The sequence below is a fragment of the Cannabis sativa genome, chromosome 1, assembly GCF_029168945.1.
Source record: "Cannabis sativa cultivar Pink pepper isolate KNU-18-1 chromosome 1, ASM2916894v1, whole genome shotgun sequence".
In the NCBI taxonomy this organism is placed as follows: Eukaryota; Viridiplantae; Streptophyta; class Magnoliopsida; order Rosales; family Cannabaceae; genus Cannabis; species Cannabis sativa.
Genome location: NC_083601.1, coordinates 4,067,865 through 4,086,199, shown reverse-complemented (window position 1 = coordinate 4,086,199; position 18,335 = coordinate 4,067,865). Strand labels below are relative to the sequence as shown.

Genomic DNA, 18,335 nt, shown 5'->3' with positions numbered 1-18,335 from the left:
TTGTGAAGAAAAGAGATTCTAGGGTTTATTTGTTAATTAAGAGACTTTGTTAAGTCTAATTAATAAATATTTAAATGACAATATTATTTAATAATTAATTTTTAGTTATTAAATAATTAGAATTGGCATTTAAGTGGTTAAATTGGAAAAATAATATTTTTGAAAAAATAAGATGGAAAATTTGAAAAATGGCAAAATTGCAAAGTGGGGCCCAATATCAATCCATGCCCAGCCACTCTATGGCAATTTACCATTTTTTTTCCATTATTTTAATGTCAAATAAATCTAACCTAACCCGAAGTGGTTTCCTATAAATAGGTAGTGATGGCTAAAGGAAAAGATGATGCATCTCATTCCTTCAGTAAAAATTTTGAGCCTCCTCTCCTATACAAAACCGAAACCCTATCTCTATCTTCCTCTCTTCAAAACCGAAGCCTCATGGTGAAAAGAGTGAGTGCCCACACACATCAAGTGTTACTCAATCATAGTGTGTAAGGCTGTGAAGAATCTAGTTTCAAGAGAAGGAGATTCAGACTCAAATCTTGGTGATACCCTGCTACAGAAATGATACAAGGGTTAGAGATCTGAGTGGAAGGAGACATTATATTCCGCTGCAACCACTGTAAGGTTCCTGATACTTTATATGTATTTATTTCATATCGTTTTAAAAGTTCATATTTAGGATGTTAATAACATACTTGTTAGTAAATCTAGATCCTGGTAAAATAACTCCAATAATTATATGCACAGAGGTGTAATGTATGAATTGTAATTATTATTTTATTCATACTATTTTATTATTCTGTCTTGTTGGGTCTTGGCTCACGGGTGCTCTATTGTGCAGGCAAGGGTAAAGTAGTGTCAGGTCAGCTACGAGTTAGAGGGTTTTGAAGATGAATGTTCCGACCAAGCTAGACCACGAGGGTTGGGTCCAATAGGGAATTGTATAGAAATTTTATTTTACCGCTTAGGTCGCCCTGTAATAAATAACTTGAAATATTTTGAAAATAAATTTTACGGGATCTCGGACATGTAATTTTAAATATAATGGTTTAAAGTAAAGTATATTTTTATTACAAGTTATTAAGTTTATTATTTATTTTAAATTACTTGGTTTATGGATCCCGATTAATGGGATTAGTATATTGTAAACACGACACGTGGCGTTTTTCTTAGTAGGACGCTACACCGTGTTAGGGGTTAGGCCTGGATCTGGGGTTGGGGCTAGGTTTGGGGTTCGGGGTCTAGGTGTAGGTTTGGGGGTGGGTCTGGGGGCAGGTCTGGGGATGGGGTTCGGGTTCGGGTCTGAGTTCGGGGTCGTGTCTAGGTTCGGGGTCCGGTCCGCGTCTGAGGTCGGGTTTGGGCTCGGTTCTTGGGCCGGGGTCTGGGTATGAGGCCGTCTTCGAGTTTGGTTCTGGGGTCGAGGTCCTAGTCCGAGGCCAGGGTTCCTATTCGAGTCTGTGTTCGGCTTTGGGTTAGGGTCCAAGTCTGATTCTGAGTCCCATGGTCCGGGGTTGGCACTACAACAAATATAGTTATTACCGGCGGGTTTATTGCCGGCGGAACTCACCCGCCGGTATTAATAGGGGTATTACCGGCGGAAATAGCCATCCGCCGGTAATAACTATATAATTAATATTATATTAAATAAATAAAAAAAATTATTTTAAATTTATTATTAGGCGGGTTTGTATTAATACGGCGGAATCCATCGCTCGAAAAAGTGGGCGGGATTTTTGCCGCCCAATTTTTTGAAATTAGTTTTACCGGCGGATTAATACCGGCGGGACCCGCCGGTATTAATTTGGGATTCTGACCGTTTTTATTAATACCGGCGGAACCCAATTAATACCGGCGGGTCCCGCCGGTATTAAAAATCTATATAAACCCCTCCCCATTTCAGAATACCATTTTTTCCATTTTCACTCCCCCCACCTTCTCCATTCCACCTCCCCTCTCCGTTTTCAAACACAATCCGCCCCGTTCTCCGGCATCATTTCCCCGACACCGCCAGTGCGCCGCCCGTCTACCACCGCCAGTGCATCGGTAATGATTTCGTTTTTCTTTTTTCTCTGTTTTACATAGATTATTTTTTTTCTTAATATCTAATTTTTTTCTCCATCTTTAAAGTTTGGGATAAATAATCTGTGGGGAAGAAATTTCTGAGTAAAACGCCGGGATCGGTTGGTGTACTAAATATTTGGAGGTTAGTTCTTACAATATTTGTGTATATATATCTCATAAAAATAATTTTTTTTCTGTAAAAAATATTATATATGTATGTATACTGTGTATTGTGAATGGAAAATGTGTTATATTTGAAAAATTTTAGTTTAGTGTATTTTTAATTGCTGTTTTGTGTATACTGTGTACTGTAAATTATATATTTTGTATATATGTTGTGTGTTGTGAATGAAAAATTTGTAGATATTGTCAATTTATACACAGTGTATACATTATATACGGTATATACAGTGTATATACTGTGTATATAGTATAGTGTATACACTGTATATATAATATACACAGTATATATACAGTATATACACGGTATATACTGTTTTATACAGTGTATATACTGTATAGTTAATATTGTGTTATATATATTATGTAAAAAATAAATGTAATTTATAGAGTTTTGTATTAAATTTTTTGTAAAAATTTTGTGTCATTAATATTTTACAATAATAAACAACTTTTAAATATGTATAAAATTTATATACAATTGACTATTTTTAAAAAATGTAATAAAAAAATTAAGATAAATCTATATTTTTGAAAAAAAAAAAATACTCATAAGTTAAATATTTTATAACATAAAAAAATAAACTTTTTCATGTAAATATTAAATAAGATTTTAAAATCTAAATTTTATTTTTTTAATACTTAAAATTTAACAACAAAAAGTTTATGAAATTTTAACATTAAAATATGTAAAGAATAAATATTAATAAAATAATAATTTCTTTAATTTAAAAAAAATTAATAAAAAGCAATTTTAATATAATATATACTTGAAAAATAAATATAAAAACAAAAAAAAATATTTTAATGTAAAGAATTAAACTTTTTTATGATTTTAATTATAAGTTTTTTTTTAAAAAAAATGATTTAATATAGCAAAATATTTTTAAATAATATTTCTTTAAAAAATTAAATAAATAATATAATTTTAACATTAAAATATATAAAAGAAAATATTAATAAAATAATAATTTTTTTAATATAAAAAAAATTAATAAATAAAAATTTTATTGTAATATATACTTGAAAAAAATATAAACTCAAAAAAAATAATATTTAGATGTAATATATTAAAATTTCTTTCACAATTTTAATTATAATTTTTTTAAGAAAAAGATTCAATATAGGAAAATATTTTTTAAATAATATTAAATAATATTTCTTTAAAAATTAAAAATTAAAAATTTATTTAATAAAGAATGTTTATTTTAATAATATATAAATAATTGTGAAAGTATTAAAATAATAATAATTTTTTTTAATAAAATAGCATAAAATATCATAAAATAGCATAAAATTGCATAAAATTTTATCATTAAATTTTTCTTTATACTATTAAATCTTATGTCTTCATAAAATTTTAGATGACAATCGATTAAGTTCTTGGACCACAAAGAACAACTCCGTGTATGGTCAAATGGGAGGATCTCCACAAATGACGGCTTTATGTATGGAGGCTTTTTCGGTGCTCGAGTTCAAGAACAAAGAACAACCAATTTTGGTTCGCCCCCACCCTCGACAATATGTGGAGATCTTGCCTACGCCGTACCGGACAACCTTAATACCCTGCCCCGCCGGCTCAATCCCGTGAGAATATTGATGGTTCAAGACTTAGCTCAAATGCAGACGAATTTTTAGAATTTACTGATTTGAACAATGATAGTTAGGTTTTTTTTAATTATGTGTTATGTTTTAAAGTTTATTTAAAGACAATTTCCTAATTTTATTTAAGATAATATAATTTTTATTGTAATGGACAAATTAATTTTAATACTTAATTTCTTAATTAATGTTTAATGTTTAATTTCTTAATTTTGATATTTTATTTCTAATTAATATATTTATTTATAAAATAATTATTATAATTAATTTAATTATATTAAATAATCAGAATATTATTTTTTTAATATTTAAAATTATTATTACCGGCGGATGGGTCCGCCGGTATTTATCATTATAATATATTTTTTTAAATATTTAAAAATATTAATACCGGCGGACCCCACCGCTATTAATCCGCCGGTATTAATATTATTACCGGCGGATTCCCCCTTTCGTCGGTAATAACCATTTTTATCGACCAATTAATGCCGGCGGATAATTACCGGCGGATTCCGCCGGTATTAATTATTACCGGCGGTACTATTACTTATTACCGGCGGATGCTTCCGCCGGTAATAATGATATTTGTTGTAGTGTGGGGTCCGAGTCCCAAGGTCCATGTGGAGGTTGGAGTCCAAAATATTGATTAAGAAAAAAAATTATTTAAAATAATTTGAAAGTAATTTAAAAAGTAAAAATATTTTTATAAAATATATTTAAAAAAAAAAATCAATTTTCGAATTAAAAAATAAAAAGCTGATTAAAAAATTATTACACCCTTAATTGATTAGTCAATCTCATTAACTACAGTTATTCTCTTTTTTAAGCAATGTGTGAATGTGTGTATTAAATGAGTGAGACCACACAATTTCTATCTCTACTAACATATTAAATGCGTTACAAATATCTCTTCCAACGCCCCTTTCCCTACGCGTTAGATTATATACACATTACACAGAGACATATTACATATAATATTATATGAGAATTGGTGTTTACTATGTCATCTTATCATTTTCTGCTAAGCCTAAAAGTACTGTTGGTGGTGTGTTTAATAATTTTAAGGTGGACGATTGCAGAGGAGGAGGAGCAAAATTATGGAAGAAAATTAGTGGGTGTGAAAGTGGGGGTGGTGGTTGACTATGAGAGCTTGGTTGGGAAGATGGGATTGAGATGCATTAATATGTCTCTTTCCCATTTTTACTCTTCTCATCCTAATTACACAACAAGGCTCCATATTCATGCTACGGACTCTAAAAAACACGTCATTGGAGCTGCCGCTGCAGGTACATAATATATATATATAATCATTTTATATTATGAATAATATTCATGGAGAAAAAAGCAGACAGAATAACTTCCTTCTTAATTTTCTAACACGTATAAAATAATCATTCCGAATAGATTTTCTTTTTTAATAAAAATAAAAAAAATATTCCATGGTAGTTACATGTTGCTCTAATTATTATTACGTAAAAATCTTTTGTTATTGGAATAGTCATACACTTCATTACATGTTTCTAAGCCATTCATATATATACATGTTGAATGAGAATCTACAAGTATTTTCAAGTAGTTCCTGAAAAAATTTCAAAACCAATAAATATAAAAAATAAAAGTCTTTATTATTGTCAACACAACCATCTAAATTCATGACTTTGTGCTATATATATAATTATATAAGTTATGGATAGTGGGAGAATCATACACATGTGTATATATATATTATATATATCTATGTATATACATATATGATAGCTAATTTATAATTTGTCCTATGTTTGGGTTGTACGCGTACGGCCTACCCAAACTGACCGAAGACAACATGCAATGCAACTTGAATCCTGGTCCCAGTGAGTTTTTGTATGGGACTCCATAACTATTTTAAATAAAATTAATCAATCTTTTCATTATACAAGAGATAATATTTTTTTTATAAAATAATAAGTCTATTGATCGGCGATACACCACATAACCAAATGTTTTATTATTTACAAATAACTTCACCTTCAAATAATTGTCTAGCAAGGACAAAAATCAGCCTTAGTAAAAATGGAAGGGTCATCCTTTCATATGATGATGGGAGTTGCATGTGTTATTTATGGTGCTACGTACTGCAAAAAATCTAGTATTTGAAGATGTTGATAGTGTAAATACATTATGGGGATAATTTCACAAATGCACCAAAACAACAAAAAAAACAACAAAAATACGATTTCACAGAATTTTAAACATTTTTATGATTTTTTTGATTTTATTTACATAAAATACGGTTTTTTAATGTTGAAATTTTGTTCATTTGTTGTTATTTGTATGTTATTTTTTGTTGTTTTTTTGTTGTTATTTTGATGTTACTTTTATGTTGTTTTCTTGTTGATTTTATGTTGTTTTCGTGTTATTTTTTGGAAAACCGTAAAAATGTAAAAAAATATTCTTTGAACGTAAAAATATAAATATTTTACAAAAAAAAATAGTATCTTATGTAATTATTCCTGCATTATCTGCATGTGTTTCTAACTCATCTCATTAAGTTGAAAAAACTTATTCAATATTCATCGCTGGTTGCTAACCGCTTTTGGCCCAATTAATATTTGAATTTGGGATCTTACCATGGCTTAATATGTGTCGCATGGATCCTTTTGATCATAATTTGGAATAATTTAAGAAAAATGGATAATAAACTAATATATTCTCTAACATATATCTAAGCATATTACAATATAAGAATCTTTTAGATAAAGCAAAACTAAATTTATATTTGAGATTTTTATTTAATAAAAAAAAATCAGGACATTATAATTCTGATTACATTAATATAATATAAAAATTAAAGATTGATTATAAGAAGTAGAAGAAGAACAAGAAAGGGAATACTAACTCACAATTTTGAGTGTAGAATAATGATAATCATTATGACTTAAATAATGTATTTGTCTAAAAATTTATTTATCTATATCTCTAACTCTCTAGAAAATAATTTGAGAATTATTAAGCTAGCCTTAAAGTTTTTTAGCAAAATGTTTATTTTATAGAAAACTAGGTCACTAAGTTGAATACTTTAGACTCCTATAGTGTTTTGCATATCACTATTTGAAATTCTAACACATGATATTCCATGGATATTATGTTTTCAATTAAATGAGTATAAAACTCATACTCCAACAACTATAATTCCTATAACTTTTAAGAATTTCAATTTAAGATGTGTAATATTTATACCCTTAATATTGGTAATAATTATAAAGGTTACTCATAGCAATAAATAACTTTACATATGTTACAAAATGATACAACTAATTTATCTAACATGTACTTGTACAGACAGATGACTTTCTTGCAACTCCCATCTGTCGTAAATGCCCTAAGCTATCTCTATATCGAGTTTTGTGGCCAAGATGCACAAGTAACTGAAAGACTTAGAGCAAAGTTTTTCAATCTCAAGTGTTGTTCAATGGACAAAAGAGACTTGAAAAAGCATTACAAAAGAATGACTAAACGATTCTGCCAAATAAGTGGCATTGATGATACAAATCTAAAGCAAGCCTTCCTTTCATCTATTCTAGAGCCACTTGGTAAATAAACTTTTAGGCTACTCTCTGGATCGGGAAAAAGCGTAACAAATGCTCTAATTGGAGAAATTTTCCAACTAGTCTTAAAGGCCCTTGAAAAAATATTCTCCCAGAAGAAATTTGTCCAAGAATTTATGAAGCAATCCAAAAAACTAGGCAAAGTTTGTAGCAGACAAGATTTACTCATCAAATGCCCTTCGAAATCTTTGTGTTCTAGCAAAAACCGACCCAAAGAACAAAAACAAGTTCAAGACGTTCAAGTTCTCAAAGCACAAAGGACGCAAAATAAAATTTTTGCAAAGAAAGCGCAACTTTCGTAAAAAAATATGATCGATGTTATGTGTGTGGAAAAAAGGGGCATTATGCAAAATAGTGCCCTAAAGAAAAAAAACAGTCAAGCTTATCTCACATATCCAACAAAAGAGTCGATCTTCTCCACAGATGATGAATTCAACTCAAAATCTTTGTGCATTCAAATAATGGAGTGATTTTGACGTTCTAGAATGTTATCAAATGTCCAATATTCACACAATGCAACCATCCCCTGTTATCACTATTCAAGCTCTTCTAAAAAAATACGCCAAGCCAATAAAAGTGTCAGGATTTTTCGACACGGGAGCGTCATATATGATAATGAACCCTGATATTCTTCCTAAGGAATATTAGAAGAAAGAAAAACAATACTTTCATGCTGCAAATAGAGGTATTTTTGGAACAGAACTCATTAGCAAACCGATTCGGTTGTAGTTCTTTACAGGGTGTTCTATTACTCACAGAGTCATTGGATAAAAATTACCCGGAAAAGACTTAATTGTCGAATTTGATCTTTACACAAAGAAAGTTTTGTGTATTCTTCCTAGTGGACTTGGTTACAAATAATATTTTGCTCGATGGGAAGCCATACCAAACTATTTCTTAATGCCCCATGACCCATTTCATCAAATCAAGAAAGAGCTCATCGAAGTCTCATGTGCCAATAATCATGCAGAGCTCCTAAAGAAATGTGTCCATCCTTTATGGAAAAATCAACAGTTCTTCATAAGCTTTCCTTTTAAGCTTAATGAAGATATAAACCATAGAAAGACTAGTCACCCAGGCATGAATTTAGAACATCAACAAATGACGTCCAATGAATGTAAAGAGTTACAACATCAGGATTTAATAGAGTCAACTTCCTCTCCATGGGCATGTCATGAATTTTATGTCAATAATTGATCAGAGCAAGCTCAAGAAAAGCAAAAGTTGGTCATCAACTATAAGCTCCTAAATGAGTTCTTAGCAGATGATAAATTCCCAATACCAAATAAGAAATCATTGTTTGCTAAATTATCCAAAGCCTATATTTTTTTTGAAATTCGACCTAAAAGTGGGATTTTGGCAATTAGGCATCAAACCAGATGACCGGCCCAAAATAACCTTTTGCATTCTAAATCATTTCTAATGGACCGTCCTACCTTTTAGGCTCAAAACTACCCCTTCCTTATTCCAAAAGGCTATGACCAAGATATATGGCCTGATATTGGAATCTATATTGATGATATTTTGCTTTTTTCTTCTAATGCAAAAGCCTATCAATCGTTATTGGCCCAGTTTGCTTCTATCACTAAAGCCCATGGTATCATGTTGTTTGTAAAGAAAATGATTATTGGACAGACGCAAATAGAATTTCTTAGGATGAAATTATCCAAAGGACAATATGAAGTCCAACCACATACAGCCCATAAACTACTCAAATTCCCATATAAAAATCTCACGAAAGTTCAGGTGTAATAATTCTTAGGCATCATCAATTATTTGTGAGACTTTGTTCCCCAATTGTCTATACTGCCAAGGCCACTCAGGAATATGCTTAAGAAGAATACTCCAGAATGGTCACATGACCAAATTGTGGCAATCAGATAGCTGAAGGAAATCATGCAGAATCTACCACCTTTATAGATTCCCTCTGACGGAAAGCATGTTCTTCAATCAGACACTAATAACCAACATTAGGGTGTTGTCCTTCTAGAGCAAGATGAGTAGGGGAAAAACAAATATGTGGATATAAGAGTGGACACTTTAAAGATTCCCAGCTCTATTATCATTCAACACTTAAAGAGCTGATTACAATCAAGATGAGAATCACAAAATTTGAGTTCCACCTCATAGGCCATCATTTCTTAGTAGAAACTGATATTGTTGCATCAAAAAGAATGATAAACCTGAGAAAGAACAAGACAACCAATGCTCAACTTTTGAGACTGGCAACATGGTTTGATCATTACTCTTTTGAAATAAAACACCTTCCTGGAAGAATATTTTGGCCGACCTTCTATCTAAACCTACATCTATTAAATATGGTCTCTTCACATCCACTCAAAACTATCCCCTTAGTCAACCACAACTCTTCCCTTACCATTACATACATATATATAATGGCATTATCATCATCACAAAAGAATTTCTCATTTCCCTGCTCATTTCCTTGAGATGCAAAGCTCATCCTTTCCAAATTTAAAAAGTCAGCAAAAGAAAAGGCCTCTCACAGGGTTGTTTATACTCACAACTAATTTCTCCCTAAACTTGGACCTTATTTTCAACATGAGTTTCTAATTCGCCCAAAGTATCCTTTTGCTAATTTGGTCCCCTTTCGGACTGCACTTTTCACTCCAAAATTCATAGCTCATCTTTTTTGGTACCTAACATGCATTTGTACGATTGTTGTTGAAGTTTAAACTATGGCTCTTCACACATCTATACAGTCTTTCCTCGAACAAGAAAAAAATAAACCAACCTACCAAATCCAAATGGAAATTTTGTCTTGGTATGCTCCTCTAGAGGAGTAACAAAAATACTTTGGGATGAATGGGAAAAGGTTCGCAATAATAGGCACGTCTTTGTTTATCCATTAGGAACACATGTAGCCAACATGATGGATTGCTACACTGTCTTCCTTATTAGTCTTAATGCAAAATTAGACGAGAATAAGAAAATAGTTTGCAATCCCAGCTTTGAACTATACGACTCCCAAGAAGCACCTTTTAGAGAAAGTTCAGAGTACAAAGATCTCCAAAAGGTTATTTTTGAGAAAAACCAGAATTTGACTAAAAATATAAGATGATGCCTTATGGGCAATGTTTCCCTCTGATTATTCACAATGCATAGCAAAGGCTCTAGAAAAAATTCCAAATTTCTAAAAAATAGTCACAATCAGGTCCAAGACCCTAAAGCAAAGAAGAAAAATTCATCACTATTCAAAGAAAAACAACATTGTAGGGGTCCTACTCCGTAAGGCAAGCATTTTTAGGGATTAACAAGACCCATACATGGACCGAGAAATCAACTAGGATCCCTATCTTTTTCAATACAATGGACTAGAGTGGGAGATTGTTTATTCTAAATATGATGCATGTCCACCAACTGGAAGTGATGAAGATGATGAACCATCAGGTTGGCACCCATTTTAGGAGGACCCCAATTATAACTCAGACTACAATATTGACCACGAGCTAATTATCAACTGCTAATAAGTAGAACAAAGAGATTCCATATCTCTTAGCTGTGTAAGATAGCAATAAGTGAAAAAAATTCATGATAGTCATAAAGTTTTTAGGATTTTTATCTAATTGTTTGTTTGTTGGTTTGTCATTTTCTATGTTTATCGGTTTGTCCATTTGCTGTCAGATTTTCCTTTTCTCTATTTTTCATTTTGTTAGTTTGTCCATTTGTTGTCAGTTTTTCCTTTTCTATGTTTATTTGTAGGAAATTTTTAGAATGTTTCCTATTTTGTATCCTACCCCGTGTAAATGGCTATATATAGAGCCATCATTTTCATTGTAAAGGGCATTAGAAAAGTATTTGTAACGCCCTAATCTATAGGGACGCCACGTGTGTAATTTTATAAACTAGTTTAATACCAATAGAATAATTAATTATTAAAAATTGTGATAATATTAAAAAATTAACTAAAATAAAACACTAAAAACGGATATTATAACGGCATAAAAACTGTGTTCCGGGAATCCGTGTTGTAAAAAGTTTTGCTAAAGAAATATATACGACAACCATTTAAACATAAAATCAAAATACACAGCAGATACAGCCAGTCCAAAACAACTCCTGGAAACTCGGCACGCAGGCCAGTGAGGTCAATATACATTGCTGGAGAAGACTGTCATCTCATGGTTGATCTAGCTTTCCTTTGCCTTTACCTGCACCACATAGCACCCGTGAGTCACAAGGACTCAACAAGAAAAGTAATAATAACAATCATATAGTTTATTATTCGAACATTGTCATTTATACACAATAAGAATCAAACCATCACCCATTGTTCATAAGATGAAATCCAAATCACTAATGGCATCTGCCACGAATAAACATCAGTATACAGATATTTGGTAATACAAAACCATTATACCAATAATGGAATTCATATTCATTTAATCATATAAATGATATATATGTTACCTCAAAAAGCAACCATCTTCATAACATCATGTTGCCTAATCAGGCAAGTCGATGCTTTAATCTGATAATCTTGTATGGTATCGCCTAATCAGGCAAGCCCGTGCCATAGCCTGGCACCCATATGTCGCTATCACCTAATCAGGTGAGCCTGTGCCAAAAACCTCCAGCCATATATCATTTAATTCCATCACCTAATCAGGTGAGCCCGTGCCACAATTTGGCACCAATATATTGCATCGTCTAATTAGATGAGCTCGTACCTACACTCGATACTTATCATGTCACTGACGCCGTACTTACGCCCAGTACGTTGCCAGGAAAATCGTATCACCTAATCAGGTGAGCCCGTACCTACACTCAGTGCTCATCATATATCACTGACACCCGTACTTATGGCCAGTACGTTGCCATGAAAATCGCGTCACCTAATCAGGTGAGCCCGTACTTACACTCAGTACTCATCATATATCACTAACGCCCGTACTTACGCCCAGTACGTCGCCAGGAAAATTGTATCACCTAATCAGGTGAGCCCATATATCACATGCATAATATCATTACATTATCGATACTCAACCAATCAATCTTTTCATTATACAACAATATTAACTATATCTCAATAGTAATCAATTCATTGCAATAATAATTGTATTACATATAACGTACTATGCAGTACAATATACTTCTCTTACCTTTAATCCAGGTTCATACATTTCGGCCAATCCAAGTGGAGAACTATCCCCGATGATCTCGGCCCTATGTCACAATAACGGTAAACCGATAAATATTTATCCTAAAACACTGCTTAACATTCACATAAGACAATCTAGGGTTTTCTACCAAACTCTGTGCTATAAATAGACTAAAATAAAACTTATATTTTGTCTCTAAAAAATACACCATATTGTAGAGCTCGTCGCTAGCTTTGAAACGGTATATAGAATGTCCAAAACGAACATCCGAGTCAAAAGTTATGACAAAAATACGATTTCTGATCTCTTAAAAATTTCTAAAAACTATAAAACTCGAAAATCCCAATTTTTTTACTCACCAAAACACTACCAAAACTTATCCAAATCACTTAAAACTTCACAGGGCGCATATAGACCATAAATATTACCATCCTTACGTAACAGAAATAAAAATCGACCCCTTAAATGAAAAATGCCATTAACGTTCGGACTAAGCTTCAAAAAGTTCTAAACTCGATTTCTAACTCAAAATCACTTCAAATTCAACAAGAAAATATCGGAACTAGTCCCATGACTACCCGAGAACAATTCTATAAGGTCAGAACCTTCATAACTATTCTAATTCACAAAACCCCTATACAAAACCAATTGTTTTTAAACTTAAAACGAAATTAAAACATACCTTAAGCTTTCCCTTTTCAAAGATTTGGTATCCTGCTACTATCGAAGCTTAGATCGCTAAGTTTTGGATTGAAAATCGAAGAAAATAGATATAGAAGGAGAAGGTTTTGTCGAAGGGAGAGAACGAGGATTTCGTTCGTTCGTTCGTTCGTTCTTTCTACTGTTATAACTTAAAACTTAATATATATATATATATACTTAAAACGAAACAAAACCTCTGTTTCGTTCTATAAATATAATAATAATATTAATAATAATATTAATAAATACTTTATTATTAATAGTTATCTTATTATTTTTTAGCTACTAAAAATTTTTTATTTTTAGGATATTTGGCCAATTTCGAGCACCCTAAAATACCCAGATATTTCTAAAATCAACTTATCCCAATAATCTAATCAATATTTCTAACTAAAACTGTTGTGACATTTTTGGCCTCCAATCGGATCTCTAGGGTCGCCAAACTTGAAAATATTTTTACTTCACAAATAACTCATATTATATCCACGTATTTCAAATAAATCCCCGTAATTAATAAATTACGCTTATATATCCACTTATCGAGTGTTCAGGGTCATCGAACCTGAAAATATTTTATTCCACATATAGCTCATATTACATTCACACATGTTATATAAATCTCTGTAATTTACAAATTGCGCTTATTTACTCACTTATAGCAAAATTTACATTTTATGCTGAAATAAATTAGTAGGATCATAATCCCACTTATTACCTGATGAACTCATAATATAAATATAAATCCTAATTATTTATCATTAGATTTATTGGGATATTACAGTATTCTACTAAATAAAATTTCTAGTATTCTTCTCTCAAAATATTCTTCTACATTTTCTTTAAGAGATTTCTGAAGTAGTGATAGTGTGTATTATGGGTCATACTGAAGATATTACTGTTATGAGTTAGGTATCATTCAAGTGTAAAGGTAACTAAACAATCTATCATTCATAATTGTAAGTTAAGTTGTAGAGTCGTAAGTCGTGAAGATTCTTGTGAGAACATTACTTAAATTATCTTTATATTTGATGATGCTTAGCATATAGCAGGAACCCTTATATTGGACACTCTAATATGCATATAAGCATAACTAAATATTTAATAATTTTATTTTTCTTTTATTTAGTACTAATAATCAATTTTTTTAAACAGCCTTAGATCTGATTAAAAACATGGGAGTAAAAGCCATTATTGGACCGGTAAAGTCAACACATGCAAGCTTTGTGGTTGACCTTGGAGAAAAGGCTAAAGTTCCAATAATATCATACTCATCAGCAACATGCTCTTCTCTTGGCGTAAGGAGCTCATATTTTTTCCAAGTTACCCAAAACCAACAAATATCTCAAGCCAAAGCCATAAGTTCGATTGTTGAAGCTTATGGATGGAAACAAGTGGTTCCCATATACATAAACAACGCATATGGAGAAGCCTTTATTCCTTTCCTCAATGATGCCTTAGAAGATATAGATCATTGTTGTATGCCTTATAGGAGTATCATTTCTTCTTCGGCTTCCAATGACCAGATTCTCAAAGAGCTTTACAAGTTAATGACTATGCAAACTAGAGTCTTCGTTGTTCACACTGATATTTCTTTAGGCACTAGGATCTTTGCTCAGGCCAAGGAGATTGGAATGATGAGACAAGGCTATGTTTGGATCGTCACAAATGTGATGACTAACTATCTTAGTTCGTTAAAATCTCATGTGATTGATTCAATGCAAGGTGTGATTGGTATAAAGACTTATGTTCCGGAGACAAACACACTTAAAGACTTTAGAGATCGATGGAAAAAGTCATTAAGGACTACTAGTGCTTTTTATTATGACAATGACTTAGTTGCTGAACTCAATGTTTATGGATTATGGGCTTATGATTCTGTTCAAGCGTTAGCCATTGCTGTTGAAAATGCTTATTATAATAATAGTAATGAGAAGGAAACCTTTTCCTTATTGAGAAATAAGAATGTAACTGTTACTACTTCTAGTTTCCAAATTGGGGTCTCTGAAATCGGTCCAAAACTTCACAAAGCACTATTAGAAGTGAGATTCAAGGGTTTAACAGGTGACTTCAGACTTGTAAATGGGAAGTTACAATACTCTAGTACTGCCAATACAACTTTTGAGATAACCAATATCGTTAATAGAGAAGAAGTTAAAAGGATTGGATTTTGGAGACATGAATTTGGACTAACGAAAAATTTGGAAACGAATAAAAAAAGTGTTAATAGAGGCGTTGAATCGGTGGTATGGCCTGGAAAATCTAGTATTATTCCCAAGGGTTGGGAGGTTTCCACAAATCGAAAAAAGTTGAGAATAGGTGTACCTGTGAAAAAAGGTTTCCAAGAGTTTGTTGGTGTAAAATATGATTCGGTGACTAACAACTCCATTGTCACTGGCTTTTGCATAGATATTTTTGAAGCGGTTATGAAAGCATTGCCCTATAGCGTTGATTATGATTTCATTCCATTTCAAATCCATGATGGCAAGAGCTCTAGTACTTACGATGAGTTGATAGATCAAGTCTTTTACAGGGTACGTATCCATTAATTACTTATAATTACTCTTTAATTAAGATACATTAGCTAGTGATTTATATATACTTATATATTTGTGTATGGTTGACTTAAGCATAAATTGGTAAATACCTATACTATTTTGATATTGTATTATGCAAATTTTATTGATTGAACTCTCTATTTTATTAAATAACAATTCAGACTCTTCGTTTCTTCAAGATGGTACAAAAGAGTACCTTGAGCTCAATTTTTGTCATACTAAAACTTAATTGTAACTTGACCTGGAGGGGTTTAAAATAGTTACACTTTCGCATCTGTTCGTGCTAGAAATTAGTTAGATTAATAAAATTAATAAAAATTGAGCTTAGGGTACAATCAGTATCTATTATGAAACATAGGATCTAAAATAATATATAATGTTAAATTTAATATTTTACAGAGATTCGATGCTGTGGTTGGCGATACAACTATTAGAGCTAACAGGTCCTTGTACGTAGACTTCACATTGCCATACACAGAATCTGGTGTCTCTTTCATCGTGCCAATTAGGGATAGAAGAAGAAAAAGTGCATGGGTTTTCTTGAAACCTCTAACATTAGATCTCTGGGTTACAAGTGCTTGCTTTTTCATCTTCATAGGTTTCGTGGTTTGGATTCTTGAACACCGAATTAATGACGATTTTCGGGGACCCCCATCTCATCAAATTAGTAGAAGCTTTTTATTTTCCTTATCAACAATAGTCTTTGCCCACAGTAAGTACATATTTGATCACTATATATATTATTAGAATAACTATCCCCAAACATATATATATATGTACAATACAATTCGTCATTAATAATAATCTGTTTTACAGAAGAGAAAATTGTAAACAACTTGGCAAGATTCGTAGTAATCATATGGCTTTTCGTGGTGTTAATTCTTACTCAAAGTTACACAGCTAGTCTAACATCACACCTTACAGTCCAACAACTCCAACCAACAGTTACTGGTGTAGACCAACTCATCAAGAACAATGAGACAGTTGGCTACATTGATGGCTCTTTTGTTCATGGGATTTTGAGAAATCTTGGTTTTAGTGAGTCTCAACTCAAGATTTACGAGTCTCCTGAAGAATGTGACCAACTATTTTCCAAGAAAAAGTCTGATGGAGGTATAGCAGCTGCTTTTGATGAATTCCCTTATACAAAGTTACTTCTTGCCAAATATTGCTCCAAATATACTATGGTTGAACCAAGCTTTAAAACCGGTGGATTTGGCTTTGTAAGTAACACTCAAATTCTTATACTACTAACTTTAATGAATGAAAAAAAAAATTGATAAAAAATGTTTCTTTTTTCATCTTGCATTATTTCATGAAATTGTAAGTAACATTCTATTACTTTAAAATATACCCTTATTAATTTATTTAGCATTAATATATAAATTATTATAAGTATCTTTGTACTAATATGATCCTTCTTACATATATGTTTTTTTTTATATATATTTTTACTAATTAAGTTATAAATCATTTATGTATGCATTTAGTTAACTAAATTTTGAATGTGCCGCTAACCATTATGATGTCTTCAGATCGAATTGCCAAGGTAAATTTTTTTTAAAAAAATTATGTGTCTTATAATATCACCAACCACTCATCACAAAGTACTATAACTACTTTACAGGTCTTTCCAAAAGGGTCACCTCTGGTGTGTGACGTTTCAAGGGCAATCCTAACCGTGACTGAAGATATGACAATGAAGAACATAGAAAATAAATGGTTTGGAAGCCAAACCAGTTGTCCTGACCCAAACACACAGATCTCTTCCAACAGACTTGGGCTCGAAAGCTTTTGGGGCCTATTTCTCATAGTTACCATTGCTTCATTCTCAGCTCTTATTATCAATGTTACCACTTTTATTTACGAGCACAGGCAAGTTTTTCTGCTAAGTACTAGTACTATTGATCATGATGAAATTGAAGTGTCAATATGGAGAAGAATTTGTGTAGTGATGATGAGAATATTATTCAATCTAAAAGACTTTATGAGTTCTAGTACTTTTAGAAAAAATGTGATCTCGGTATGTGGTGGTGAAGATAAAAGAGCACAAGATCATATAGCGAATGTAGTTGTAGCTGATCATGATCATGATGAGGGCTTACCTGAGTGCTCTAACGTTACAAGCCCTTCATCAAGTTGTTCAAACCATGCATAAGAGTTGAAATATTTATCTTCACTCCTCATGAACAATAAGAAATTATTAATGCATGAAATTTTTAATTATAGATGATCAAGAACTCCTTAGTAGCTTGTTGTTCATTATGTTCTTCTTGTTAAAATAAAGTTTCATGGCTCACATGTATAGTTACAGTTAATTGATTTAAATATTTTTTTTGAAAAATAAATTCAAATGTGATTATTATTTAGGCTTCTCTTTACAAGAAGATTACTCCTAGGTTAGCTAAAATATGTATGAATGATAGTTTCAATTCTTTTATGTTAGATTGAATTCCCTCATAAGCAAAAGTCAGTATAATAAATTCAATGGACCTCACTACACTCAATTATTTTGTTTATAA

At 31.7% G+C, this 18,335-nt stretch overlaps 1 protein-coding gene and 1 long non-coding RNA gene across 3 annotated transcripts; both read left to right on the top strand.

The window, feature by feature from the left end:
* The first annotated feature begins 1,754 nt into the window (after positions 1-1,754).
* LOC133039872 (uncharacterized) lies at positions 1,755-2,311 on the top strand. Its single transcript, XR_009688809.1, has 2 exons — positions 1,755-2,046; positions 2,131-2,311. It is a non-coding gene; the product is annotated as an uncharacterized LOC133039872 (long non-coding RNA).
* Positions 2,312-4,775: 2,464 nt separating this feature from the next.
* LOC115704716 (glutamate receptor 2.7) lies at positions 4,776-18,066 on the top strand. 2 transcript variants are annotated; one of them, XM_061102823.1, is made up of 6 exons: positions 4,776-5,132; positions 14,411-15,789; positions 16,213-16,525; positions 16,630-17,036; positions 17,304-17,362; positions 17,441-17,578. In XM_061102823.1, the coding sequence occupies exons 1-5, from the start codon at positions 4,847-4,849 to the stop codon at positions 17,316-17,318; spliced, it is 2,400 nt and encodes a 799-aa protein (XP_060958806.1). In that variant the 5' UTR covers positions 4,776-4,846; the 3' UTR covers positions 17,319-17,362; positions 17,441-17,578. The 2 variants fall into 2 exon arrangements, with proteins under 2 accessions (XP_060958806.1, XP_030487774.2); XM_030631914.2 differs by lacking the exon at positions 17,304-17,362 and having other exon boundaries at positions 17,441-18,066.
* Positions 18,067-18,335: the final 269 nt, after the last annotated feature.